Genomic DNA, 24,651 nt, shown 5'->3' with positions numbered 1-24,651 from the left:
ACATTCCAGTGATCAGTTATCTCAGTACGTCACATAGATAGACGTCTGTAAGGAGTGAAAGTGGTAAGGAGATTTAAAAAAAAGTGTGTGTGTGTAGGTGTGTGTGCGTAAGTGTGTGTTTAAAGTATGTGTGTGAGTGGGTCTGTGTGTGTACCTCGTTTATGTGAAAAACCAGGACAATTTCAAGCCTCCACACTCACAAAATCAGGACACACTACCGAATGAGGACATTTTTGACTTTCCTGATTTTATTTGATGAGCTATTGGAGTGTGATGGTTAAGGTTATGGTTAGGTCAAGGTTAGGGTTAGTTACAGAATGCATGTACTTTAAGTCTATGTAATGTCCCCATATTTCACATTAAACAAGTGTGTGTGTGTGTGTGTGTGTGTGTGTGTGTGTGTGTGTGTGTGTGTGTGTGTGTGTGTGTGTGTGTGTGTGTGTGTGTGTGTGTGTGTGTGTGTGTGTTTTGGTTCAAAAGACTGTGCATGTGTGCATAGAAACAAAAGAGGGCGCTAGATGACTTCCTGGTGAGGAAGGCTAGGTCCGTGGTGGGAGTCGAGCTGGTCAACTAGAGGTGGTGGCAGAGAGGGGGATGAGAAGGAAGCTGGCTGCTATCCTGGAGAATCCCTCCCACCCCCTCTACGATGAGCTAGTCAAGGTGAGAAGCACGTTCAGTCACAGACTCATACCCCCCTGACACTCAACTATCCGCCTCGGCCAGTCCTTCATACCAGCGGCTATCATGCTCCATAACAGTGGGCAGGGACCGCTGCCAGACATACAACTACTAGGAACTTCTATCACTAAACAGACTACCTTTAGTCAGCCGATCAGAGGCTCCTGACAGTCCGGAGGTCTAACCTCAAGGGGGGCTGTGCCTTTGCTGTCTCAGTCCCTGCACTGTGGAACAGCATCCCCACCTCCATTAGGCTTGCCCCCTCGATAGATGCCTTCAAATCTAGGCTCAAAACCCACTTCTACCTACTAGCCTTTCCCGTTCACTGACTCATGCCCTGTTTTCCTGTGTGCTTGCCTGTGTGCCCTCCCATAAAACGGAGTTGTGATTGTTGTCTATATGGATCTATGTATCTACCCTCTGTACAGCACTTTGGTTGACACGTGTCATGTTAAATGTGCTATATAAATAAATCTGATTGATTGATTGATTGGCTACCTAAACGGACAATGTATAACGTATGAAGTATATCACGGCATACATACCTTATGCATATTGCACCTTATGTGTAGTATACCTTACTGTATACATATATTTAGCATTTTTTGATTATATATATATTAGACTAGATATTAGATTATATATATATATATTGTAACTATTTCTTGTATGGCAAATATAACAGGGCATACCCTCATCTGCACCTTAACCTATTTACACTGCCCCTTGCCCATATGCGCATACTCAGTTAATTATATTGTTTACACTGCCTATTCTTTTTTATTCTATTTTTATTTTTTACTTCTCCACTGTACTATACTTTTATGACCTGTATCATGTATTCTACTATCACATGTGGCTACCTGTACTTCCCCTCCCCCCATATTGCTATGATGCCTGAATTTCCCCAAGGGGATCAATAAAGGAATATCTTATCTTATCTTAGATACATACAAATGATATATTAACAGACTAACAATGCTGAGAGATATATTACAGTAAATATTAGAGGATATTGCTGTGTATTTTACAACCCTGCATCCACCTCTTACAACAGTCTTTAAATAATTTGCGCAAAGGGAATACAGAATACATGATGTGTGACTTTCAATATGTTGTTTATTATGTTGTCAGATAGTGCAATCATTTATATACAGACCAGATACCATATACATTTATATTTTATATTTCATTTTTTAGCTGACGCTTTTATCCAAAGCGACTTACAAGTTCTGTATGACAAGTCAGCAGGAAGGGTACAGCTCTTACAACTGAGTAACAATGTTCATCAAACAGTGCTGAAACTTCGGTGCTGCAGTGTTGAGTGCATAGTAGTAAAGACATAATAGTATAGTAGGAAGAGTGCATGATAGTACAAGACAGTAAGAAGTTTTTTTTTTCAGATATTGATTGAATAAGTGTGTTTTTGGTCGATGGCAAAAGATTGATCGGGTTTCGGCTGTCCTAACTGTGGTGGGAATTTCGTTCCACCATTGTGGAGCGAGGACCGAGAATCTTTGATGACCCCCCCGGAGCTCGGATAAGAGTGGGTCTGAGGCGGCCAGAGGATGTAGAGAGGAGGGGTCTTGAGGGTGTGTAGTTAGAGACCATTGACTGGAGGTAGGCAAGAGTCGTTCCCTTCGCTGTGTGATATGCCAGATCGAGGACCTTGAATAATTATTATTATTTAAGTGCTTGAGCTCTACCAATACAAGTACCTGAACTAGTTCTGAATTTAAGATTTAAGATTTAAAAAACAGAATTCCTAAAGTTACACACTTCAAAAGGATGCAGACAAGTACACTCAGATCCTACCTTTTCTGCTGTTGTCATACAGCAGCATTGACTCATACAGATATCATTCAAATATAATGAATAGGCACAATTGATGACGTAGTTTGACACCTTGATATCTGTATCAGTCAATTAGAGAGAGCTTCAGATACCCAGTGGAGTCCTGTCTCCTTACAAACTTAAACTTAAACTATAGCAAACTGAAGAGGATATTACTTTCGTCATGGAAAGAATTAGCATAAATGTGTGATGGCTAGCAGTTGTGAAAAGGAACTGGATTTAAGTCTGTGGCTTATGGCTCTGGTAAAATGTAAAAAAAAACATGGTTCCTGTGGTGACCTTTATATGTGCTATTGTACCATGAGCTGAAATAAAGCACCAGAACTAAGAAACTAACAGAAGTGAAAGCACTGGCTAGACAGACCTCTACATGACCTCAAGAAACAGCGCAATGACAGAAATCATGTGTTAACCAAAATAGAAGAAGAAAAACATTAGTAAAACATTAGGTCAAATTGAAAATACATTGTTTTATATTTCTAATGAAGTACTCAAAAGCATAATTTTTCAGCCTCAGGATTTCAGGCTGTTATTGGATGGGCTCCGCCCATAAGCGCTTTCAGTGACAGTCACCCACACAGCGTGATACATACGAGAGAGAGCGAGAGAGAGAACGAGCAAGCAAGCAAGAGAGAGAGAGAGAGAGAGAGAGAGAGAGAGAGAGAGGAGAGATGCGTCCCGACACACACGCAGTCAAGTTTGTGTGTAAATGCTCCGACGAGGGAGAGAGAGAGAGAGGAGAGATGCGTCAAGTTTGTGTGTAAATGGCGCACACACATTTTTACACACACTTCTGCACGGTCCCGCCGGTCCCTCTCTCTCTCTCTCCCTCTCGATCTCTCTCTCCCTCTTTCTCGCTCGCTCGTTCTCTGCCTCTTTGTCAAAACCCGTTTGAGGAAGTGTCGGGTTACACTATGCGCTACAACCATAGAGGGGGCGTTACTGCAAATCAGTACCTTATTCACGTCAGCAATACCGTCAAATCAGAACAGCTTAGTTGAGTGAGGGAAGATCTCGTGAACTCGAGACTAGACTGATGAGTCAATATGATAATTAACGACACAGACCACATTGATATAATCCCCAATTGCTAGGAAACAATGCTAAACACTGGAAAAGGCCATTTATAATGTATGGGACCTTTACTTTAAAGCTGTATAAAGCTGTACTTTAAACCCTGTGGTTGTGAGAGGTAACTGCAGTTTGTAAACTTGGACGATAAAAGGAAACAGGAAAAAAAGAGAAAAAAGAAAATGGTCAAATGTTTTGCTCTAGAAATGAGACCATCACCTTTTACAGATTTTATGGCATTGGCTTTGCCCAACCTGAAGAGCTTATAGGTAATTTCACTGTTTCATGCGTCGCTGTTGCAAAGGTTTTCTCTCTGCTCAACTCTGCTCCAATTCTGTTATTTAAATAGCTAAATAAGAAACAATATATTGTCATGAAAAGTTACATTGTTCATGCTTTAATTTGATTTGTTTGTGTCCGATGTCTGCACTGTCAGAAAATGCAACCTAGGAAATGCAACCCATTGTTAAAAAAGAAAGCCTTGTCTTCTTCGTTTAGCCTCCTACACCACAGCTTGACCTTTAACCCTCTTCTTACCCTGGATGAATTGAACAACTTGTGAGATGTTAGCCTTGCCTGCTCTAGTGATGAAACAGTAGAGGAGAGGGTCCACCAGGCAGTTGAGGCTCGACACGGCTATGCTGATCTTGAAGAGGTAGTGCAGCCAACCGGGGCTCTCGCAGTGCTCCAGAAGTCCACGAAGGAGCAACATGACATGGATGGGACCAAAGCAGATCCCCAGGGAGAGCAGGACCACTGCCAGCAGCCTCGACACCCGCCTCCGTTCCCTTTCTTCCGTGGCCCGGTTGGATTTCACCGCAGCGCAGATCCCCTGGCTACAGTACGCCACTAGCAGGACGGGAACGATAAACCCCACGACGAAGCGTGCAACGCTAACAAACATCTGCTTATCCACCCGGAATTCGTCGAAGCACGTTGGGACTCCACCGCGTTCGTAGTACGAATCCTCCTGCGTGATGATGGCAGCGGTTAGAGACAACACCAACACCCAGATGGCAACGCTGGTCACAGACGCGGCGCCGATCGTTTTCAGGGAGGGGAACCTCAGCGGGTGAGCCACCGCCAGGTAGCGGTCCACGGCGATGCAACAGAGGAAGGCATCACTGGTGTAGAAGTTAGTGTAGAGAAGGTAGACAGTCAGGACACAAATGGAGCCTCCGTGCACCCAAGCTCCACGCCACAGGAAGTCCGTCCACAGGGACAGGCCGACGGTAAAGGTCAGGTCGGAGAGAGCCAGGTTAAACAGGTAGACCCCAAGCTCGTTCCCCTGTCTGATGTGCTGCCAGGACACGTACAGGGAGAAGGAGTTGGACGGTATGGCGATGATGGTGACAGACAGGAAGAAGAACGTAAAAGGCCTCTTCCTCTCTACGTCTTCTTCTGGGTAACACCCCGAGTGATTGGTGGTGATGCTGAAATTTTCCATGACCGACATAGCATTCACGTGCCACGCCACATACCTTTGCAGAGAAACAAAGAAAGCGTGTAATGATTTCACCTCCGTGAAACAATGTATTTTGTTTATTGTCTATTGTATCTCTGTGTCTATTACTGTAACAGTTGCAAAACACGTTTATAGATAACATCTCCGAGATAAGATTGTACTCACAGTTCATCCAGTTTTGCATCCAATCATCCCGACTCTGGGAATTAAATTCATGCCATTGTGTAAATACTTCATAGAGATCTGAGAATCAGACCAGGCGGGGGAATGGAGTCATTCGGTGAGCTTGCCTTGCCTTGCTTGCACAACTAGTTTAAAAGAAATCAAGAGGAACCAGCTACTTCTTCCTCTGTTGTCCTTGACAACCATACAGCACTCTCTATACAGCTATATAGGTGATAAGTCAAGAGAGTGCAAGGCGGTGCCAGCAGACCACTGCACACTGCAAGACTATATTTTTTGTCTGTCAATATGAGTCAATGTTGACATTATTGTCCGTTATCATGACGGGAAAACATACATGGTTGGTTCATTATTTCCATGATGTCAAGATAACCTCGGTTATAAAGGCTTATTCACTTATTTGTTGTCAGGGCAGTAAGTGTAACAATAAATGGGTTGTTGACGTGAGATGGCATTTTCACTGTCAGACAAGATACAAATTAATATAGTATTGTTATGTTAGTTATTATTGATAGTATTGTCATTTAAAACGCAGTAAAGGGCCTGTTTTTTTTATCTTAAAATTGTCAGACAGCATGACCATCTCAAGCATGGTTCAACAACTTGTATAAATGAAAAAGAGAAGCATACACATTTTTATAAATAATAATAAACTTTATTTGTATAGCACCTTTCATACAAGAATTGCAGCTCAAAGTGCTTCACAAAAAAAGACAGGCATAAAATTTACAGATTCAGAATTCAGAGCCGACCTGCTCATCGGGAGCAGTTAGGGCCGGGGTTAAGTGTCTTGCTCAAGGACACTTTGACATGCTGGCCGGGAGGAGCAGGAAACAGAAAATAAGCAGAAAATTAGCAGAAAATACAGCAGAAAAATAGACAAGGTAAGATAAGGCATAGAACATTAAATCACATCGTTTTTTATCTAACATTTTAATAGGCCTCTTTGTTTATGGTTTGATTATCACTGATACACATAATATATACAGTAGACATTTAGATGTTTAGAGCTGTCAGAGCCCCACCCCAGGCATTTTACAAACCGCTCGTCCAATCGACTTCATGCTCAGAGGGAGTATTGCCGAGGACCCAGGGGCGTGTCGGATTTGGTTTGATTGATTGATTGAAAACTTTATTAACAGATTGCAGAATGGGTACAATACAGTACAGCTCAATACACACAATTGTTAAGGGGATGCAGACCAGAGAAAGACTTTCGTCTTGTTTACATCAGGGTCCCCCATTTTCAATTCATCATAACATATGACATACACGACATACAGATAGACAGTACTGTTTGTGATACAAAAAGAGTAAAGAAAATTAGAGTATACATTTGACGTAGAAACTGTACATTGGAGGAGGTTGGGTAGGTGGGGTGGGGGGGGGTGGGGGAACTGTACATTGGAGGTGGTTGGGTGGGTGGGTGGGGGAAACTGTACAACTGTACAAGCAAAACTGTACATTGGAATATCGACGAAACCATACTTGGTTCCAAGAAGAGGGTCTTGTGTATTATTGGGTTAGGACATTTACTGTACATTGGAGGGGGTTGGGTTAGGACATTTACAGGGGCCAGTTTCGAATTGCAGTCTCCCGTAGGTGCTCTTTGAGAGTGGTTTTGAAAGTGGGTAGTGATTCACATTCCTTTACAGCTTTGGGTAGGGCGTTCCACATTGATGTGGCATAATTGCAAAACGTGTTTAGTCCCTTGTTTGAGCTGCCATTTGGGAGCTATCAACTTTACGTTTTGGCCTGTGCTTATCTCGACAACTGTTCATCCGATCAACTTTAAGCACAGCATGTACAGTATATTGTAGTGACCCAAGGGAGTGCAGTCAGTGTCTTTGCTGCCATTTGACCAGATGGTGGTGCTATAATGAACATCTGCGGGTCTGTCTGTGGTTCCCAAATATCGAGAACCGTTAATCTGATAAACTTCACACTTGGTGGGTATATTGCTGACTGCTGAGGACCAAAGGCCAATGAACAGTCATTCGTTCTGAACGGGCACAAACTCCGAACAGCCATGCCACAAATAATCACTGCAAAATTGTAAAAACTTGATACATTGTGTCACTAAAAACCACGTCCTGCTGTGTGACACCATATCCTGATTTTAAATCGGGCAGTTCCATGGAAAACTTTAAATGTGTTAGGTTTTGTTTTCCTTTGGTGTGACTTCCCTTAGTTCCCTCAATTATATATTTTTTATTAATTAATTAATAAAACTGCATGTTAAACTACGTATTTATGGACAATTAGGCACAGGTGTCTCGCCAACAGCTAATGGTGGTTTCCCAGGAATAGCAAGATCATTAACTGACACAAAAGGCTGAAACCGCCTTTGGTGTGGAGGACAAGGTCTCTTTAAGAAGCATATAATAATTAATAAAAAAATTCTTAAAATGTTCATGTCAATCAATTTACATTCATTAAATATTTTCTCCAGAAAATGTGTACTGTCATAAAGTGTCATGAAGTAGCATATCAAATTGTATACTTCGCTCTTTTTGAGACGGAAATAATTGAGGGAGATAAATAAGTGGGAGAGGAATGGAAGTATAGAGATACAATGAAAGGGGATCCACGCAGAAGGGAGGAGATCCTAAGAGAACTGACGTTCGGGTGCAGTTGCAGATTCAAGCATCCTGCGCTCTTCACGGCACGGTGCACCCATTACGCACCTTTTCATGTAGCAAAATGGTAAATGGTGCATTTATATAGCGCTTTTATCCAAAGCACTCACATTCACCCATTCACTCACACATTCACACACCGACAGCAGAGGCAACCATGCAAGGTGCCGACCTGCTCATCGGGAGCAGTTAGGGGTTACGTGTCTTGCTCAAGGACACTTTGACATGCTGGCCGGGAGGAGCAGGAAACAAACCGTTCCGATTACCAGGCTCTACCTCCTGAGCCACTGTCGTCAATGTAGTCTGTCTCGTTATTCTGTTATACCTCGGCTTGCATTTTCATGTGGGACAGGCCTACTTGGAGTAAACCTTCCCTACAGCACCACAGGCTCACACCCTGGCATCAAGCAGCCACATGCTCAGTCTGTCATCAAGAATGGTAGCCATGTAATCTACTGCTCACCCCAGAGTCGGCTTTCCTCAGCATCTCCAACTATTGGACAACATGCCTATATGGGCTAATCATAATTATGCACTCCATGAGTGTTGACATTTTCTCAAAATGAAAATTATTTATGGGACGGATGGCACAAAAGCAATTTATTTTGTAACGGTGTATTTAACACACACACACACACACACACACACACACACACACACACACACACACACACACACACACACACACACACACACACACACACACACACACACACACACACACACACACACACACACACACACACCATTAAAAAAGTTATGCAGTAACTTTGACTCCGAATACATTTGCAATGAGTTATGGTAAACTTTTATTCAGTAATTTCACTATTTTTTTTTTATTTTTTTTTATTGATCTTTTTCCCCCTCCTTTTTCCTCCGATTTTATCCCATCCCAATGTTAGTCGCCATGCCAATTCCCAATCCCCTTCCTGGTCGCTGCGCACTTACCCCCCACAGTCGGTCTGGGAGAGTGGAGGCTACCACGACACCACGTGCTTCCTCCGACACACGTCCAGCCAATCAACCGCTTCTTTTCACCTGGCAGCACGGATTCTCACTGAGAGGGCGTAGCGTGTGGAAGGATCACACTATCCCACTTAGATCCTATCCGCGCTTAGCAGGCGCCCCGACCGAACTGTAGGAGTCGCTGTTTACAACGACCCGGACCCACCCCGCCAGCTTCTCCCACCCTCTAATACTGCCAACTGTATTAGTGTGAACGGCCAGCCAAGCTGGTGACAACCCCGGAGCTGTGAGCTGGATTCGAACAGGCAAATCCAGCCGCTCCGGGGTTGGTGACGAACGCAATCTCCGTTACGCCACCTGACCGCCCCAGTAATTTCACTTTTAATCAAGTAACATTTTATCAGTAACAGTACTTTTACTTGAGTAGGACTTTCTGCCTCCAGTTCATTAAAAATCATACTTTCACAAGAAAGAAAAAAAGTTGCATTTCATTACATACTGACAATTAGCATTACTGTACAAAACACACTGGCAATTAGCATTAGATAACATACTGGCAACTGGCTAATCAGTGTTGGGGAAGCTACTCTGAAAGCATAGTTTGGCAAGCTACCAATTACTACAGCAAAGTAGTTAACCACAACACTCACGCATAGGTGTTTCAATAATGAGTCAGTCAGTCATTTTAGTTAGGGAAATTCGCTACTGTCTTGTCAAATCCACATATGAAATGTTACCATTACCAAATTAAGTATAATAACAAGTATAACACAGGCACATACTGCTTAATATACCACTCAATTGAGTTTATTGCTAAATGCCTGCTTTTAGCCAAAATAACACTACAGTAGCTGGGTTTTTCCACTGAAAGAAAGTTTAACTTGCACGTTTTTGGACCAATTTGATCATAACAATAGTCAGAACAATGGGCCTGTCAGCTTGGTTGTCAGAGCAGAATCTCTTATATCAAAAGTTCTTACTGCAAAATGTAATGAAACTACCCCCAACACAGTGGCTAATTAATTAGAAAACTCTCTAGTACCGGACAAATCACTGTCAAAGCTGTTGAAAATATGCAAAACACATTTCACATTTCTCATTTTCATGTTTTCAGTGTATGTTTTTGGAATAATCAAGAAATGTATCAGATACAGGGCGGCTAAGTGGCGCAGTGGGCAAGGCGCTCGCCACTAACGCAGGAGATGCTGGGTTCGAGCCCAGCTCTCGCCGTTGCTACCAGCTTGGCTGGTCGTTCATACTAACACAATTGGCAGTGTTAGGGGTGGGAAAGCTGGTGGGTGGGGATTGGACGTTGTGGACAGTGACTCCTACAGGTCGGTTTCTGCGCCTGTACAGCAGAATCAGGAAGTAACGGGGGCAGCGTGAGCCTCCCACGCGCTACTCCTCGCCACTGAGAGATCGCGCTGTACAGGTGAAAAGATGCGACGGCTGCCTCCTCGTGTACCGGAGGGGACACGTGATGCAAGGCTTCGTCCACATTGCAGCCGAGTGGGAGGCATAGTCTAGCAACGTTCGAGACAGGGGAGGGGAGAATTGAAGGGAGAATTGGCGAGGCGAAATTGGGATGGGAGAAAAATAGAAAAATAAGGAGAAAAAGTGGATAAAAAAAAATATATCAGATACTAGAATCTCTTATGACACTGATTCTTCTTATACGGCTATGGAATGGCAGTTGGCCGAAAGCTTCCCTGCCTTTCTCCAGAACTCTCTTCATCTCCGTCCTGGCACTCTGGCTGATTAGACAGTATATGATGGGGTCTAATACGCTGTTGAAAGTGGTGGTGGCCACCAGCACCATGTAGGGATCTCTGAGTCTCCTAGCCCAGATACAGTCTCCCGATGGTTCCAGCACAGCCCTGAGGAACATCACGACCTGGTAGGGCACAAAGGCCACCAGGTAGGTGAGCAGGAGGAGCAGCAACAGCAGGCCGATCTTCCTGCGCTCCTCGGCCAGGAGGGAGGCACTTCCTCGGAGCGCCGCCATGATCTGCTGAAAGCAGAAGGTCATGATGAATAGGGGGAGCAGGAAACCTAGGATCACCCGCGTCAGGGCCACGCTGGCATCCGCCTGAGTCATGGGCACCCTCTCCTCACACAGCCGTCTGGAGGAGAAGGCCTGCAGCGCCCCCGTGTGGTTAAGGAGAAGAATGTGGACGAGTGCCTCCACACACCACACTGCCGTGCTCACGGCCACCGACGTCTGCACCTCCCGGACCCCGTGGAAGTACAGGGGGTAGACCACGGCCAGATACCGATTGACAGAGATGCAGCAGAGGAGGCCGGAGCCCACGTAGAAACTGTTGAGCATGGTCACCGCCACCAGGCTGCAGAGGGTGTCGCACACGGGCCGATGCAGGGCCAGCTCGATCCACACGGGCAGGGTGACGGTGTAGAGCAGGTCTGAGATGGATAGGTTAACCAGATACACCGCCAGGCTATTCCCCTTTCTCATCAGCACCCAGGCAACGTACAGAGAGAGGCAGTTAGCCGGCAAGCCAATGATGAAAAAGAGAGAGTATACCGCCGGGTACATCTGTTGATCCACCGAGTCCTCTACTGCACAGGAATGGGACGAATTGACCCCGGTTTGGTTGAGAGAGGCTCTCGCATCCATCTTCGCCCCAGTGTGTCAGACAGTGAGGCTCTGTGTCGAACGGAGATATTGTTACATGCTGGAAGTGCACGGATCAGTGGCAAAAAGTGATGTTGGCAACATCAACTGCAATGCAAATACTTCCCATTCAAATGTATTTTGTGGAACTGTACCTGGTGTTTGTCTAGGAACTGTTCCCAGAGTTAAAACAATAGGCCTGTAATAGGGTTCACCACAGGTTCAGCACGAGGATAAAAGCATCAGGTTTATGTTCAGAAATATCAAGATGGTTATTTGATGGAAGTATTAAAATGAGGTAAACATCACCACATATTTCCATATTGTAATACTGTTCTCATCAAAATAGATCAAAATAGGTCATCATCTCACAGGGTTTACCCTCGACACATGCTGTACAGCAGAGCACATGTGGTTGAAGCATGACAGCCTCCCATGCTCCTCTCTCGGCATTATTGACACAGGCCAGACATGAACTAGCCTGCTGTGAACAAAACATCGTCGCCCCCTTTCGCTCTTTTCCGTCTGTCAACATTCAAACAGGCAAATCCTAACACTGAAGGACGTTTTCTACGGCTACACAGCAGGTGAGAGGACAGAAGAGCCTTGTAGTCTGACAGCAGGGCCTAATGTCTTTCCACCAGTAGCTAGACATGTGCTCATCTGACCACTTATGCAGGGTTGGGAGGGTTACTTTATACATGTATTCCATTACAATTACAAATGACCTGTTGAGAAATGTATTCAGCAACTTACTCTAAGTATCATAATATTAACGTAATGTAATCTGGTTACTTTCAGTCACTTTTGGATGACCTCAATGCCAAATATGAAAAAGTACAAAAGAATAACATGACTTTTACTTAAGTGCAAATAATTGATAAATTAACTTAATAAATTAAGTTTGTCAATAAATTGACAAACAATATTGTGTTAATATAATATATAATTTTATTAATTAATTAAATATTACAATATAATATAACTTTTATAATGAAATCCCCAAAAATAACCAGATTTTAATTTTATTGTATCCGTATTCTGATTACCTTTTTAAATTATTATTATTTTTTTTTTTACTGTATCGGAATACAGTTCATTTGTTTTTGTACTGTATTCCATTACTCCTCAAGTCTGGTCACACGGTATACTGTGTGTTCCTCAAGAGTGTGACTTAGATGGAAAATAACCGTAGCACACTACAACTGTCAAATGTTCTTACTGCATTTCAAATGTTAACAAAACCTTTACAGCCTCAAAAGTCATGTAAAACTAATTTAAGCTGGTGCATGCTTGCGACCTCTTGTCAAAGGCTCAGGCAATACATGTCAATGGGGGAAATAATTTAAATACATCTAAAGCAGTGGTCACCAACCCGTCGATCTTGATCGACTGGTCGATCTTTGAGACCTTCCCTGTAGATCTTTCCCTGATTTTTTTTTTTTTTTGTATCTTTCCCTGAGAGTCCACATTACAGTTCTACTTTTGTTTTGATGTTTTGTTTATTAGCAAAGGATCCCCATGTGAAAAGTGATGCTGCATAAGATTACTGCACTTAGCACTGACTGAGAAAGTACACATTACAGTTCTACTTTGACAAACATATTACAATTAGCATTTTCTAATGTTAATAATATGAGAGTCCACATTACAGTTCTACTTTTGTTTTGATGTGAAAAGTGATGCTGCATAAGAGGACTGCACTTAGCACTGACTGAGAAAGTACACATTACATTTCTACTTTATAAAATGCAAATTGTAAATATGTTTGTCAATGTTAATAATATGAGAAAGTCCACATTACAGTTCTACTTTTGTTTTGATGTGAAAAGTGATGCTGCATAAGATGACTTAGCACTGACTGAGAAAGTACATATTACAGTTCTACTTTGACGTTTTAATGTTGGACCAAAGCATTGCATGTAATTAGAATACAGGCAAATAAAAGTAATTTAGTTTGAAGTACAATCTTGGCTGTCTTTTTCTCTCAACGCTTCAATAGGTAGACAAAAGCTTCTATCCCCAGGCCATCAGGCTGCTCAACGAACAATAAACACTATGCAACAACCATCAAATGCACACAGCACACACACGCTGTGAGGTTTTTGTCCATTGCTCACTTACTCGCTCTGTTCCTTTAAGCCTACTCGCTCTGTTTCCATTAGTTTTTCTGTTAATCATTGCATTCCCCTATTCACACGCTTCTTCCCATAGACGTCGTTGATTGGTTCTCCCCCAACCACACGCTTGTCAATCACATCCCTCAGCTGTCACTGCTTGTCAATTAAGCATTCCCTGATTATTTATACCCCGTTTCCCCATTCAAGTTTTGTTGGATCGTTTTGATATTTCAGTTGCATTCGCCGTTCCTGCCTTGCCTGCTGTTTTTTCCCTGTGCTTTGCCTCCAGGATATTCAAGAAACATTCCTCTTGGACACCCTTTTCCCGTGGCGACGCGCTCGCTCCGTTCTGTTCCAACGCTCTTTACGCACAGCGCCTGGGTGAGTTTTTATGACTGTCTTTGATCCTATTCCGTTTTTCGTGTGTTTATATAACACTGAAGATTTCCTGCTTTTTATCAGACAGTCACTCACCCAGCGTTTAGCCCTTTTTGGATTGTTTCATTGGGATAATATTTTGGTCTAACATTGCCCACTGTGTGTTTACACACCGAAGATATTATCACTTGGATTTGTATTTTGGGACTTCGCTCACAGTGCTTATTTTGCACCGAAGATTTCTATCACGTGGGATTGTGTTTGGAACGTTACTCACAGTGTGTATATACACCGAAGATTCAGTCACTTTGATAACTCTGTTTTTGGGTACAAGTCACCTCTCCTGTCACCTGCTCTGTTCCAACTGCACTCTGAGCTAACTCGCTCCCTCTCTCCCTCTCGGTCCCGCAACCACCTCGGAGATTCTGCCGAGAGAAGTCTGCAGAGCGGCTCTGACGTTATCGTCTGCTTCCCCAGACTACCATCCCGGGAGAAGCTGCAGAGCAGCAACATTCATCCTTGCTTGTATTCCAGTCTTTGTTTGAACTCTACCAAGTCTATGCTGTTTATTTAGTATAAATAAACAAGCCCTTGTTTTTGGCAACTCTGAATCCTACTCTCTTGTGTCGTTGCGTTTGGGGTCGGTGTCAAACCATAACATTACGATCCAACCAAAATGACGACCCCAGCCAACACAGAGAGGGTCAGAACCGCACTAGCTAATCAGATCGAGTTGACCAAGGATCACAGTCACCAACTAGAGAGGGCTGCGGCTGCGGTGCAGGATCTCAGGGAACAAGTCCAGCCTATTCAAGGGTCACTGGCCGCTCTGGCAGGACAACAAAATGGTATTCTCGTTCAGCTTCACTCGCTGAGTGACACCGTTAACGCTTTACTCCCCTCACTTCCTTCAGGAGCATTCCCCGCAGCCCCAGCAGTTCCCACGTACCCCGATCCCGCACCTCGGGAACCCCGTCTCTCCGTCCCACGGCTGTTCGACGGCAATCCCGAGGAGTGTGCCACATTCATCATGCAATGTGAGTTGGTTTTCCGTCATCAACCAAGCCGATTTACTTCTAGAGGGTCCCAAGTGGCCTATATGACAAACTTGCTTTCAGGCCGGGCTGCCCAGTGGGTCACTTCCTCCTGGGCAATGGATGCAGATTTTGTTTTCTCCTATCCAGACTTCGTGGCGGAGCTCTGCAGAGTGTTCCACCATCCAGCCCGTGGTCTGGACCCTGGAGCCCGATTGGGGACCTTCCGACAGGGGAGCGGCGGGGTGACTGACTACGTCCTGGAGTTTCGACTGGCGGCGGTGGAGAGTGGATGGAACGACCCTGCACTTCGCCTAACCTTCCTGAGGGGGCTCAGTGACGCGGTCAGGGACCAGCTCGCTACCCGGGAGGTGCCCGACTCCCTCGAGGACCTGTTTAGCCTCGTCATCCGCATCGACGGACGCCTCCAGGAGAGAAGGCGCGAGAGGACCCGACTGTTACCTCCTGAGGTACCCCGGATTCCCCGGACGCATGACGTCACTCCTGGACGCCCTGCCCTCAACACGACTGGTGGTAGCGGATCCTCCCGTTCGGTTCGCAAGGAGGAACCCATGCAGCTGGGACGCTCTCATCTGAGCCAGGCTGAACGTGAGGCAAGGCTCAGGTCCGGTCTCTGCCTCTACTGCGGAAGGGAGGGACACCGAATCGCCAACTGCCCCACCCGGCCAAAAGATCAGGCTCGCCGAGACCCCGGGAAATCCTGGTGAGCCGTTTTTCCCATTCCCAGAGCCGCGCACCACCTGGCCATCTGATGAGCGTCACCCTGGCCTGGGGGGACCAACGAGCCACGGTGGAGGCCCTCATCGACTCTGGTGCAGACGAGAATTTCCTCGACTTCGAGTTTGCTACCCGAGCCAACATTCCACTTGAGGACCTTGTGAGGCCCTTGGAGATCTTTGCGTTGGACCAACACCGCCTGGCCGACATCTCTCAACGCACCGGCCCAGTCGTGCTGACCATCGCTGGGAACCACGTCGAGAGAATCCAGTTCCTCATCACCCGATCCCCCCTTGTCCCGGTGGTCCTGGGTAGGTTCTGGCTCGCGCTGCACGAGCCCCACATCGCCTGGTCCTCCGGTACCATCAAGGGCTGGAGCTCCTCCTGTCACGCCCTGTGTCTGCAGGCGGCGTCCTGTCCCCCGCCCCGGAGGTCCGCTGGTGAGTCGTCTCCGGACCTCTCTTCCATACCTCCCGAGTACCACGACCTCTTGGAGGTTTTTAGTAAATCCAGGGCTCAGGCCCTTCCACCTCACCGCCCCTACGACTGCGCCATCGACCTCCGCCAAGGGGCTCCCCTTCCCGGCAGCCGCCTTTACAGTCTGACCGTTCCGGAGAAGAAGGCGATGGATCTGTACATCTCTGAGTCATTGGAAGCAGGACTCATTCGGCCTTCCTCCTCCCCGGTGGCGGCCGGTTTCTTCTTTGTTGGGAAGAAGGATGGGGACCTGCGACCCTGCATCGACTATCGCCAGCTCAACGAGATCACCATCAAGAACAAGTACCCTCTACCTCTCATGAACTCCACCTTCGAGCCACTGACCCAGGCTACCGTCTTCACCAAGCTGGACCTCCGGAGTGCCTACCATCTTGTCCGTATCCGTGAGGGCGATGAATGGAAGACCGCCTTCAAGACCCCCAGGGGCCACTACGAGTACCTAGTGATGCCGTTCGGCCTCACCAACGCCCCGGCGGTATTCCAGGCACTCATGAACGACGTCCTTCGTGACATGCTGGAGGTGTTCGTGGTGGTGTACCTGGACGACATCCTCATCTTCTCCAGGACCCTCGAGGAACACATCCAGCATGTCCGCCGTGTGCTGGAGCGCCTCCTCCACAATCGGCTCTTCGTCAAGGCGGAGAAGTGCCGTTTCCACTCCGACTCCGTCGACTACCTGGGCTTCATCGTTGAGAAGGGCTTGACCCGAGCGGATCCTCGCAAGATCCAAGCTGTGGAGGATTGGCCTGAACCCACCACTCGGAAGGAGTTACAGAGTTTCCTCGGGTTCGCCAACTTCTACCGAAGGTTCATCCGGAACTACAGTCAAGTGGCGGAGCCACTTACCAGACTGACCTCTCCCGCTCTGCCGTTCGACTGGTCCCCAGCGGCATGTGCTGCGTTCCGCTCCCTCAAGAAGAGGTTCACTTCCGCCCCTATCCTGCTCCACCCTGACCCCAAGAGACAGTTCATTGTAGAGGTGGACGCCTCGGATACTGGACTGGGCGCTGTCTTATCCCAACGTTCGCTTTCGGACCAGAAGGTACATCCTTGCGCCTTCTACTCGCGTCGGTTCCTCCCTGCCGAGAGGAACTACGACACCGGCAATCGGGAGCTGCTGGCGGTCGTGGCTGCGTTGGAGGAGTGGCGTCATTGGCTAGAGGGGGCCGAGGAGCCTTTTACCATCTGGACGGACCACAAGAACCTGACGTTCATCCGCGCTTCCAGGCGCCTCAACGGTTGGCAGGCGAGATGGGCCAGCTTCCTCAGTCGGTTCGACTTCTCGCTGACCTTCCGCCCCGGTTCCCGCAACACGAAGGCCGACTCCCTGTCCCGGTTACACTCCAAGGGGGCTCCACCCTCTGAGGACCCGACTCCCATCCTCCCGGAGGCCCGAGTGGTTGGAGCCATCACCTTGGGCATCGAGGGTGTGGTTAGACGTGCCCTACGCTTCCAGCGTGCTCCAAGCAACGTTCCGATTCATCGTCTCTTCGTCCCCGACTCTGTCCGGTCCCGGGTGCTGCTTTGGGGCCATACCAGCCGGTTCGCCTGCCACCCGGGCGTCCATCGCACGTTCTCCTTCCTGGCTCGTCGTTTCTGGTGGCCCACCATGCGGAACGACGTCAAGGAGTTCGTATTGGCCTGCGCGGTCTGTGCCCGCAGCAAGGCCTCGCACCAGGCACCCTCCGGGCTCTTACAGCCACTTCCCGTTCCAAGCCGCCCTTGGTCACATGTGGCGCTAGACTTCGTCACCGGTCTTCCCTCCTCCCAGGGGAACACTTGCCTTCTGACCGTGGTGGATCGATTCAGCAAGGGGGTTCACCTCGTGGCCCTTTCCAAGCTTCCCTCGGCGGCCGAGACGGCGGACCTCCTGACTCACCACGTGTTCCGCCTTCATGGGTTTCCCCAGGACATCGTCTCTGACCGGAAGCCCCAGTTCACCTCCCAGGTATGGCGGGCCTTTTGCAAGGGATTGGGGGCGACGGTCAGTCTTTCCTCTGGTTATCATCCCCAGACTAACGGACAGACGGAGAGGATGAACCAGAGCGTGGAGTCTGCTCTTCGGTGTGTGGCAGCAGAGAGACCGGCATCCTGGAGCCGTTTCCTTCCCTGGGTTGAGTACTCCATCAATTCAATGGTCAGTTCCGCCACCGGCCTCTCACCATTTGAGGTTTCCCTGGGCTACCAGCCCCCTCTTTTCCCCGCACAGGAGGCGGAAGTGGCAGTTCCCTCCGTGCAGGACTACCTCGACCGCTGCCGACGAGTTTGGGAGATCACCAGGACCGCGCTGCTCCGGACATCTGAGCGCGCCTGTCGTGGGGCCGACCGGCGCCGGGTTCCTGCGCCGACTTACCGCCCTGGGCAGAGGGTGTGGCTCTCCGCAAAGGACCTCCCGCTTCGGTCCTCGGCCAAGAAGCTCAACCCCCGTTTCGTCGGACCTTTCGAGGTCCTGAAGGTACTCAGTCCGGCGGCCCTACGCCTGAAACTTCCTGCGTCCATGCACATTCACCTCGTGTTCCATGTCTCCCGGGTTAAGCCCGTCTCCCTCAGTCCCCTGATGCCTCCAGCTCCTGATCCTCCGCCTCCCGTGTTGGTGGATGGTCACCCCCAGTGGCAGGTCCGCCGGTTGATGGGCGTTCGTCGGCGGGGCCGGGGGTTCCAATACCTGGTGGACTGGGAGGGTTACGGCCCTGAGGAGCGTAGCTGGGTCTCCCGGCAGCTCATCGTGGATCCCGGCTTGATCACTGACTTCCATCGTGCCCATCCTGACGAGCCGGGTCGGCCTGGTCGCCGGGTGGCTCCCGTGGAGGGGGGGGTACTGTGAGGTTTTTGTCCATTGCTCACTTACTCGCTCTGTTCCTTTAAGCCTACTCGCTCTGTTTCCATTAGTTTTTCTGTTAATCATTGCATTCCCCTATTCACACGCTTCTTCCCATAGACGTCGTTGATTGGTTCTCCCCCAACCACACGCTTGTCAATCACATCCCTCAGCTGTCACTGCTTGTCAATTAAGCATTCCCTGATTATTTATACCCCGTTTCCCCATTCAAGTTTTGTTGGATCGTTTTGATATTTCAGTTGCATTCGCCGTTCCTGCCTTGCCTGCTGTTTTTTCCCTGTGCTTTGCCTCCAGGATATAGTTTTTATGACTGTCTTTGATCCTATTCCGTTTTTCGTGTGTTTATATAACACTGAAGATTTCCTGCTTTTTATCAGACAGTCACTCACCCAGCGTTTAGCCCTTTTTGGATTGTTTCATTGGGATAATATTTTGGCCTAACATCGCCCACTGTGTGTTTACACACCGAAGATATTATCACTTGGATTTGTATTTTGGGACTTCGCTCACAGTGCTTATTTTGCACCGAAGATTTCTATCACGTGGGATTGTGTTTGGAACGTTACTCACAGTGTGTATATACACCGAAGATTCAGTCACTTTGATAACTCTGTTTTTGGGTACAAGTCACCTCTCCTGTCACCTGCTCTGTTCCAACTGCACTCTGAGCTAACTCGCTCCCTCTCTCCCTCTCGGTCCCGCAACCACCTCGGAGATTCTGCCGAGAGAAGTCTGCAGAGCGGCTCTGACGTTATCGTCTGCTTCCCCAGACTACCATCCCGGGAGAAGCTGCAGAGCAGCAACATTCATCCTTGCTTGTATTCCAGTCTTTGTTTGAACTCTACCAAGTCTATGCTGTTTATTTAGTATAAATAAACAAGCCCTTGTTTTTGGCAACTCTGAATCCTACTCTCTTGTGTCGTTGCGTTTGGGGTCGGTGTCAAACCATAACACACGCACACACTCACTTAAACAAACAACACACTGCAGCACCCACTCTACACACTTTAGATCACCTAAACACACTTTATATTTATTGGTAAAGGATTTGCACTACAACTCGTACACCTTACTGTAAATTGTACCTAAATTGTACCTCATCCCATTTCTGCTCTGCACTATATAGTATTGTATATTAGTACATTGCATAGAATATTGTATATTGTATGGTCACTCAGTTACTTCTATTCTGCATCGAACATTGTACATATGTCTATACTGAACACTGTGACCTTTTGTACTTCTATTTTACATGCTATACTATTTTATTTCATACTATCTTGTCTAGCACAGTCTCTGGAGCGTAACAGTGAGAAGCATTTTGTATAAAAGTATTCTGTACTTCTGTATGACAACTATTAAAGAAACTTGAACTTGAAACTTGAGATCTTGCCTTCACCAAAAAAAAAAAAGTGATCTTGGGCTTAAAAAGGTTGGTGACCACTGATCTAAAGTAAACAAAGACAGCAATGGAGCTGCAATTGATCAATATAAGGGAGTGAGAATAAACATGGCAAGGTTTACATACTGTTATATTTATTACTTTATGGATATGTAGCAGGGTGGATTATCCCTGCTTCGTGGGAACTGTGGTGCGCGGCCACTAGGTAGCGAGACACAGTAGCACTCTGGCCAGCTGCACCTCCGTCTTTGGGGTCCGGAGCGTCAACTGGAGACTGGCAGTGGGAGTGTATGAGGCCCAGGATTTACAAACCTGGTCCGGTACTCTGGTCTTCCTCCCTCTCTCTGGGGCAGTCAGCAGTACTCCCCAACACACCCTCACCCTCCACAATTGTCTCCTTAGCCCTCCCACACCTAATGACTGGATGGTAAAGAAATAACTTGGTTCCCCCCGCAAGCAGTACCCTCCCTCAGTAACACCAGAAACCTTACAGTGGAAATGGAAGGTAGAATAGGAAGGGGTTAATGATATATATATATTACCCGCATCAAAGGGTTAGGATTAGGGTTAGGTTCAATAAAAGACACGCACACAGTGCTCCCGTTCTGGATGGATGTTATTATAACTCAGCCTAGTTACAACAATGCTACGTCTGGTGATTACTGCACCATGGGTATCAACACAATGATTACACTGGCATAAATCAATTATAGTATTTGTTGTGGAGGGCCAGATTAAACCGAATATATATATTTATTTATATATATATATTTAATTGTATTTGTATATTCTCTAATATTCCTTGATATCCCTTGTATATTCCTTGTACAATATGCATTGAATATCCATTCTAGCCTACTGAACATCCCATAATAGTCTCCATTCTACTATTGGTCGAGACCTTGGTGCCAGGCTGCCATACCCCCCAGACCCAGTTCAAACGTACCGCTCAACATGTACAAACAAGTCCTAGTTCCGCGTAGGAATCTGGCTACCGCACCACTAACGGTACTATTTGTTCATAGTGCGTATATATACTGCGCTACAAAAGTAGGACTTCCTTTTCAGTCCAGTTTCTTACCCTCCAATAGAGTGACAGACGTAAAGCCTCCCCGCGACGCCACGTGTGGGAGTAAGGCCAAGTTCGGCCTACCATCGGTATTGAGACATCGTGTATATTAATATTTGAATAGTCATATTTGGCACTATATCGTCGAGTTGGACGTAGTCTATTAAGCTAATAATAGTCTGTTAATATATAGTGCTTCGTACGGTGAGAATACTACCGTAGTCAGCACCCCATCGTTTCGGGCAGAAAACTGGCTGCTTATCCAGGATGATCGACCCCATGTGAGATTGCACCCGAGGAGCCCCAGAGCCGACGAGCGAGTGGACCTGTATACCGGATTATTCTACCGACGACAGCCCGCCTTCCCAGGCACGGATTATGCTTTGTGTACAGTGATTATTCCATGGATAACGACCCCCGACACTGCCGTGTGTTGGAACCCCCCCCCCTGGAGAGGACGCAAGGTGAGGAGACGCTCTGCAAGACGAGGTCGCTTCACGTCTCTCCCCCGTGGACCGGAGAGAGCCGGCCCACAGAGAGTCCAGCTGCTTTCATCTGTGGTCCAAGGATCGCTGGCGCACCGAGCTGCACAACTGTGGGTTCACCCAGGATACCCTTGGCCGGACGAGGCAGCCAGACTCTACCCCCCCCCCCCTCCTACTCCTGTTGTCTTACAAGCGACCGGATTACCCCCCTTAGTGTATCCAGTCTTATAATCATTAAAGTATCATTGCTGTTATTCCTTAACTATTCCAGGTCGTATATTTACCACCTGCGCCACCAGAGATTGGACATTCTCTATTGATATACCAACGAATACTCTTTGCCATAAAAGTGCATACTATTTCAATTCATAAATGTAATTAAGTGATTAAGTGCTTGCTCTACACACCATTGCTGTGTAGGAATAAATACATACTTCGACTTCGTACATTTGTGTTGGATCCGTTTCATCTACGTGAGAGTGTTTATCATAATATATTTATGCCGAGTACTGGGTGGCCGAATATTAAGTACAAAGGTAGTGGTAGTAAGTATCATATCTAGTAATACAGTCAGGGAATTGTACCCCTCAGTTACAATTGGTCCTTCGAGCCGGAGGGTAATTAGTGTAATATTAATATAGTGTTATTAATATTGAAATGGCCTATGATGAACACTCCACGAAACGATCCTCCTAACCAACGCCCGCAGCGCGAACGACAGCTCCCTCAGTACTTAGAGGCTTACGCTGTCAGTCAACAACCTAGTCCTCTACTAACAGTAAACGCGGTAAAACTAGAAAGTAAAAGTATGTCTAACCCCAACGCCCAGACTACCCCGACCATAGAGGCCCCTACGGGTTCTAATGTAACTGACCAAGTTCACGGTGGGGACCAGTGGGAACCAGACATGACTTCACACCCCGCCAGTACTGAAGAAGTAGTCCCCGATGAGTCCCGGGAGGAATACAACGCTACCGAGAGAGAACTCGGCACGGAAGAAGACGGGGAGAGCACCGTGGAGATAGAGCTCCAAGGCTCCGCAAGGAGTACCCCGAGGGAAGGCTCCCCTATACAACCGCCTTCCCCCAGCGAGGCAGAGAGGACCCTACAGCAGGCCTTCCTCATCAGCCTGAACGCCGCTGCTGAACGCGACCGACTGCAGATCCAGCAGCGGAGCGAAGAAGAGCATATACGTCTAGAAATAAGACGCATTCAGAGGGAAGAGAATGTGGCCCGAGACCGAGCAGACAGCCAGCGAGCAGCTGCTGGTGCTCTACGGGACGCAGAGCGCGACAGACAGCAAGCGCAACTAATAGAACAGCTGATCAGACGGACAACACCCTCTCCCTCCGCCAGAGGCTCCAGGAACTCGTCTAGACACACCTCCAGGGCGGCATCCCCTAGCCGAGTAAACAACCCTGAACTTGACCAACAGACGAGGTCTATACCCCCCACAGACCACCTCCCCCCACCGGTCCAAGCGAGACCTAGCAACCGGGAAGGAGCAGCATATCCTGTGGAGAGGCTAAACCAGAGACTACAAGCACTGGATGACCTAACTGAAGACGAAGAGGAAGAGGAGGAGAACCACGCCCGACGACAGCACAGTACTCTACCGGACCAGGAGGTCCGGTACAGCCCAGGCTATACTCCCGCGGAGCTGCGCTACAGACCCCCGGCTCTATACCCGGGTGAGCACGACGCACGACCCGCACCGAGGAACAGCACCTGGACAAGCGGGCCATGGTACACTGCCGGTACCAGCCCATACCAAGGAGCGGGAGGAGACTCGCCTAGGAGGCCCCTCCCCCAACGCTCGCCGATGTATCCACAGTCAGCGTCATACATTGGCACGCCTATGGTACCCGACTTCACCCAAGAGAACCGGGCCCAGTATACAGAACTCCGCATGTGTCTGGAGACCATGTTGGTGGATGTATTGGATGAACGCCATAAATACGCCATCCTACTGAAGCACTTAAAGGTACCCCGCGCACATAACATAACTCGACAGGAGCGTTTTAGGCGGCAGAGAGACCACCGAGACCCGAATGGCCCCGAACCGAACCTCCTCGATCTAGCAGACTTCCTGGCGAGAGAAGTCAGCAGCCTACGGCTAGATACATTCGGACGGAGCACCCCTGGCTCCAGAGAAGGAACCAGACGACTAAATGATGGAAGAAGATCGGTGACTGTGATGCACCAATCGGAGTCAGTACCGAGCAGCAGGAGCCACAGTACCCCCTCCAGAACGGAGAAGTGGAAGATAGTGTGCCCCTACTGTGAGAAAGAACACTGGCTAGCGCAATGTGACTCCTTCCCCAAGCTGAACGCGGAGGAAGCAAGTCAATGGATAAAGTCCAACAAGCGCTGTTTTCGCTGTGCGCGCTCACACATGGCAGCCGAATGCCGCTTAAAGAAAAGGTGCACCAAGTGCGATGGAGCCCATCTGGACATACTTCACGACAGTAACAGACGGCGCCCTTCACCCGCACCATCCAGCAGCAAAGCGAGCGTCATGTACATCGATCCCGCCAGCAGCAGTGGAGCCCGAGTACTCCTAAAAGTAGTGCGTGTGACACTAAGCTACCAGAATAAAG

At 47.7% G+C, this 24,651-nt stretch overlaps 1 protein-coding gene across 1 annotated transcript; it reads right to left on the bottom strand.

Moving 5' to 3' along the window:
• Positions 1-4,105: 4,105 nt before the first annotated feature.
• gpr65 (G protein-coupled receptor 65) lies at positions 4,106-11,410 on the bottom strand (the record flags this gene model as incomplete). Its single annotated transcript, XM_084311208.1, has 2 exons — positions 4,106-5,084; positions 10,548-11,410. 2 exons carry the CDS (start codon positions 11,408-11,410, stop codon positions 4,106-4,108), a joined length of 1,842 nt encoding a protein of 613 aa, XP_084167334.1.
• Positions 11,411-24,651: the final 13,241 nt, after the last annotated feature.

This window comes from Notolepis coatsorum, assembly GCF_963971535.1.
Source record: "Notolepis coatsorum genome assembly, chromosome: 3".
In the NCBI taxonomy this organism is placed as follows: Eukaryota; Metazoa; Chordata; class Actinopteri; order Aulopiformes; family Paralepididae; genus Notolepis; species Notolepis coatsorum.
The sequence above is the reverse complement of the archived record's forward strand: the minus strand, read 5'-3'. Positions and strand labels throughout refer to the sequence as shown.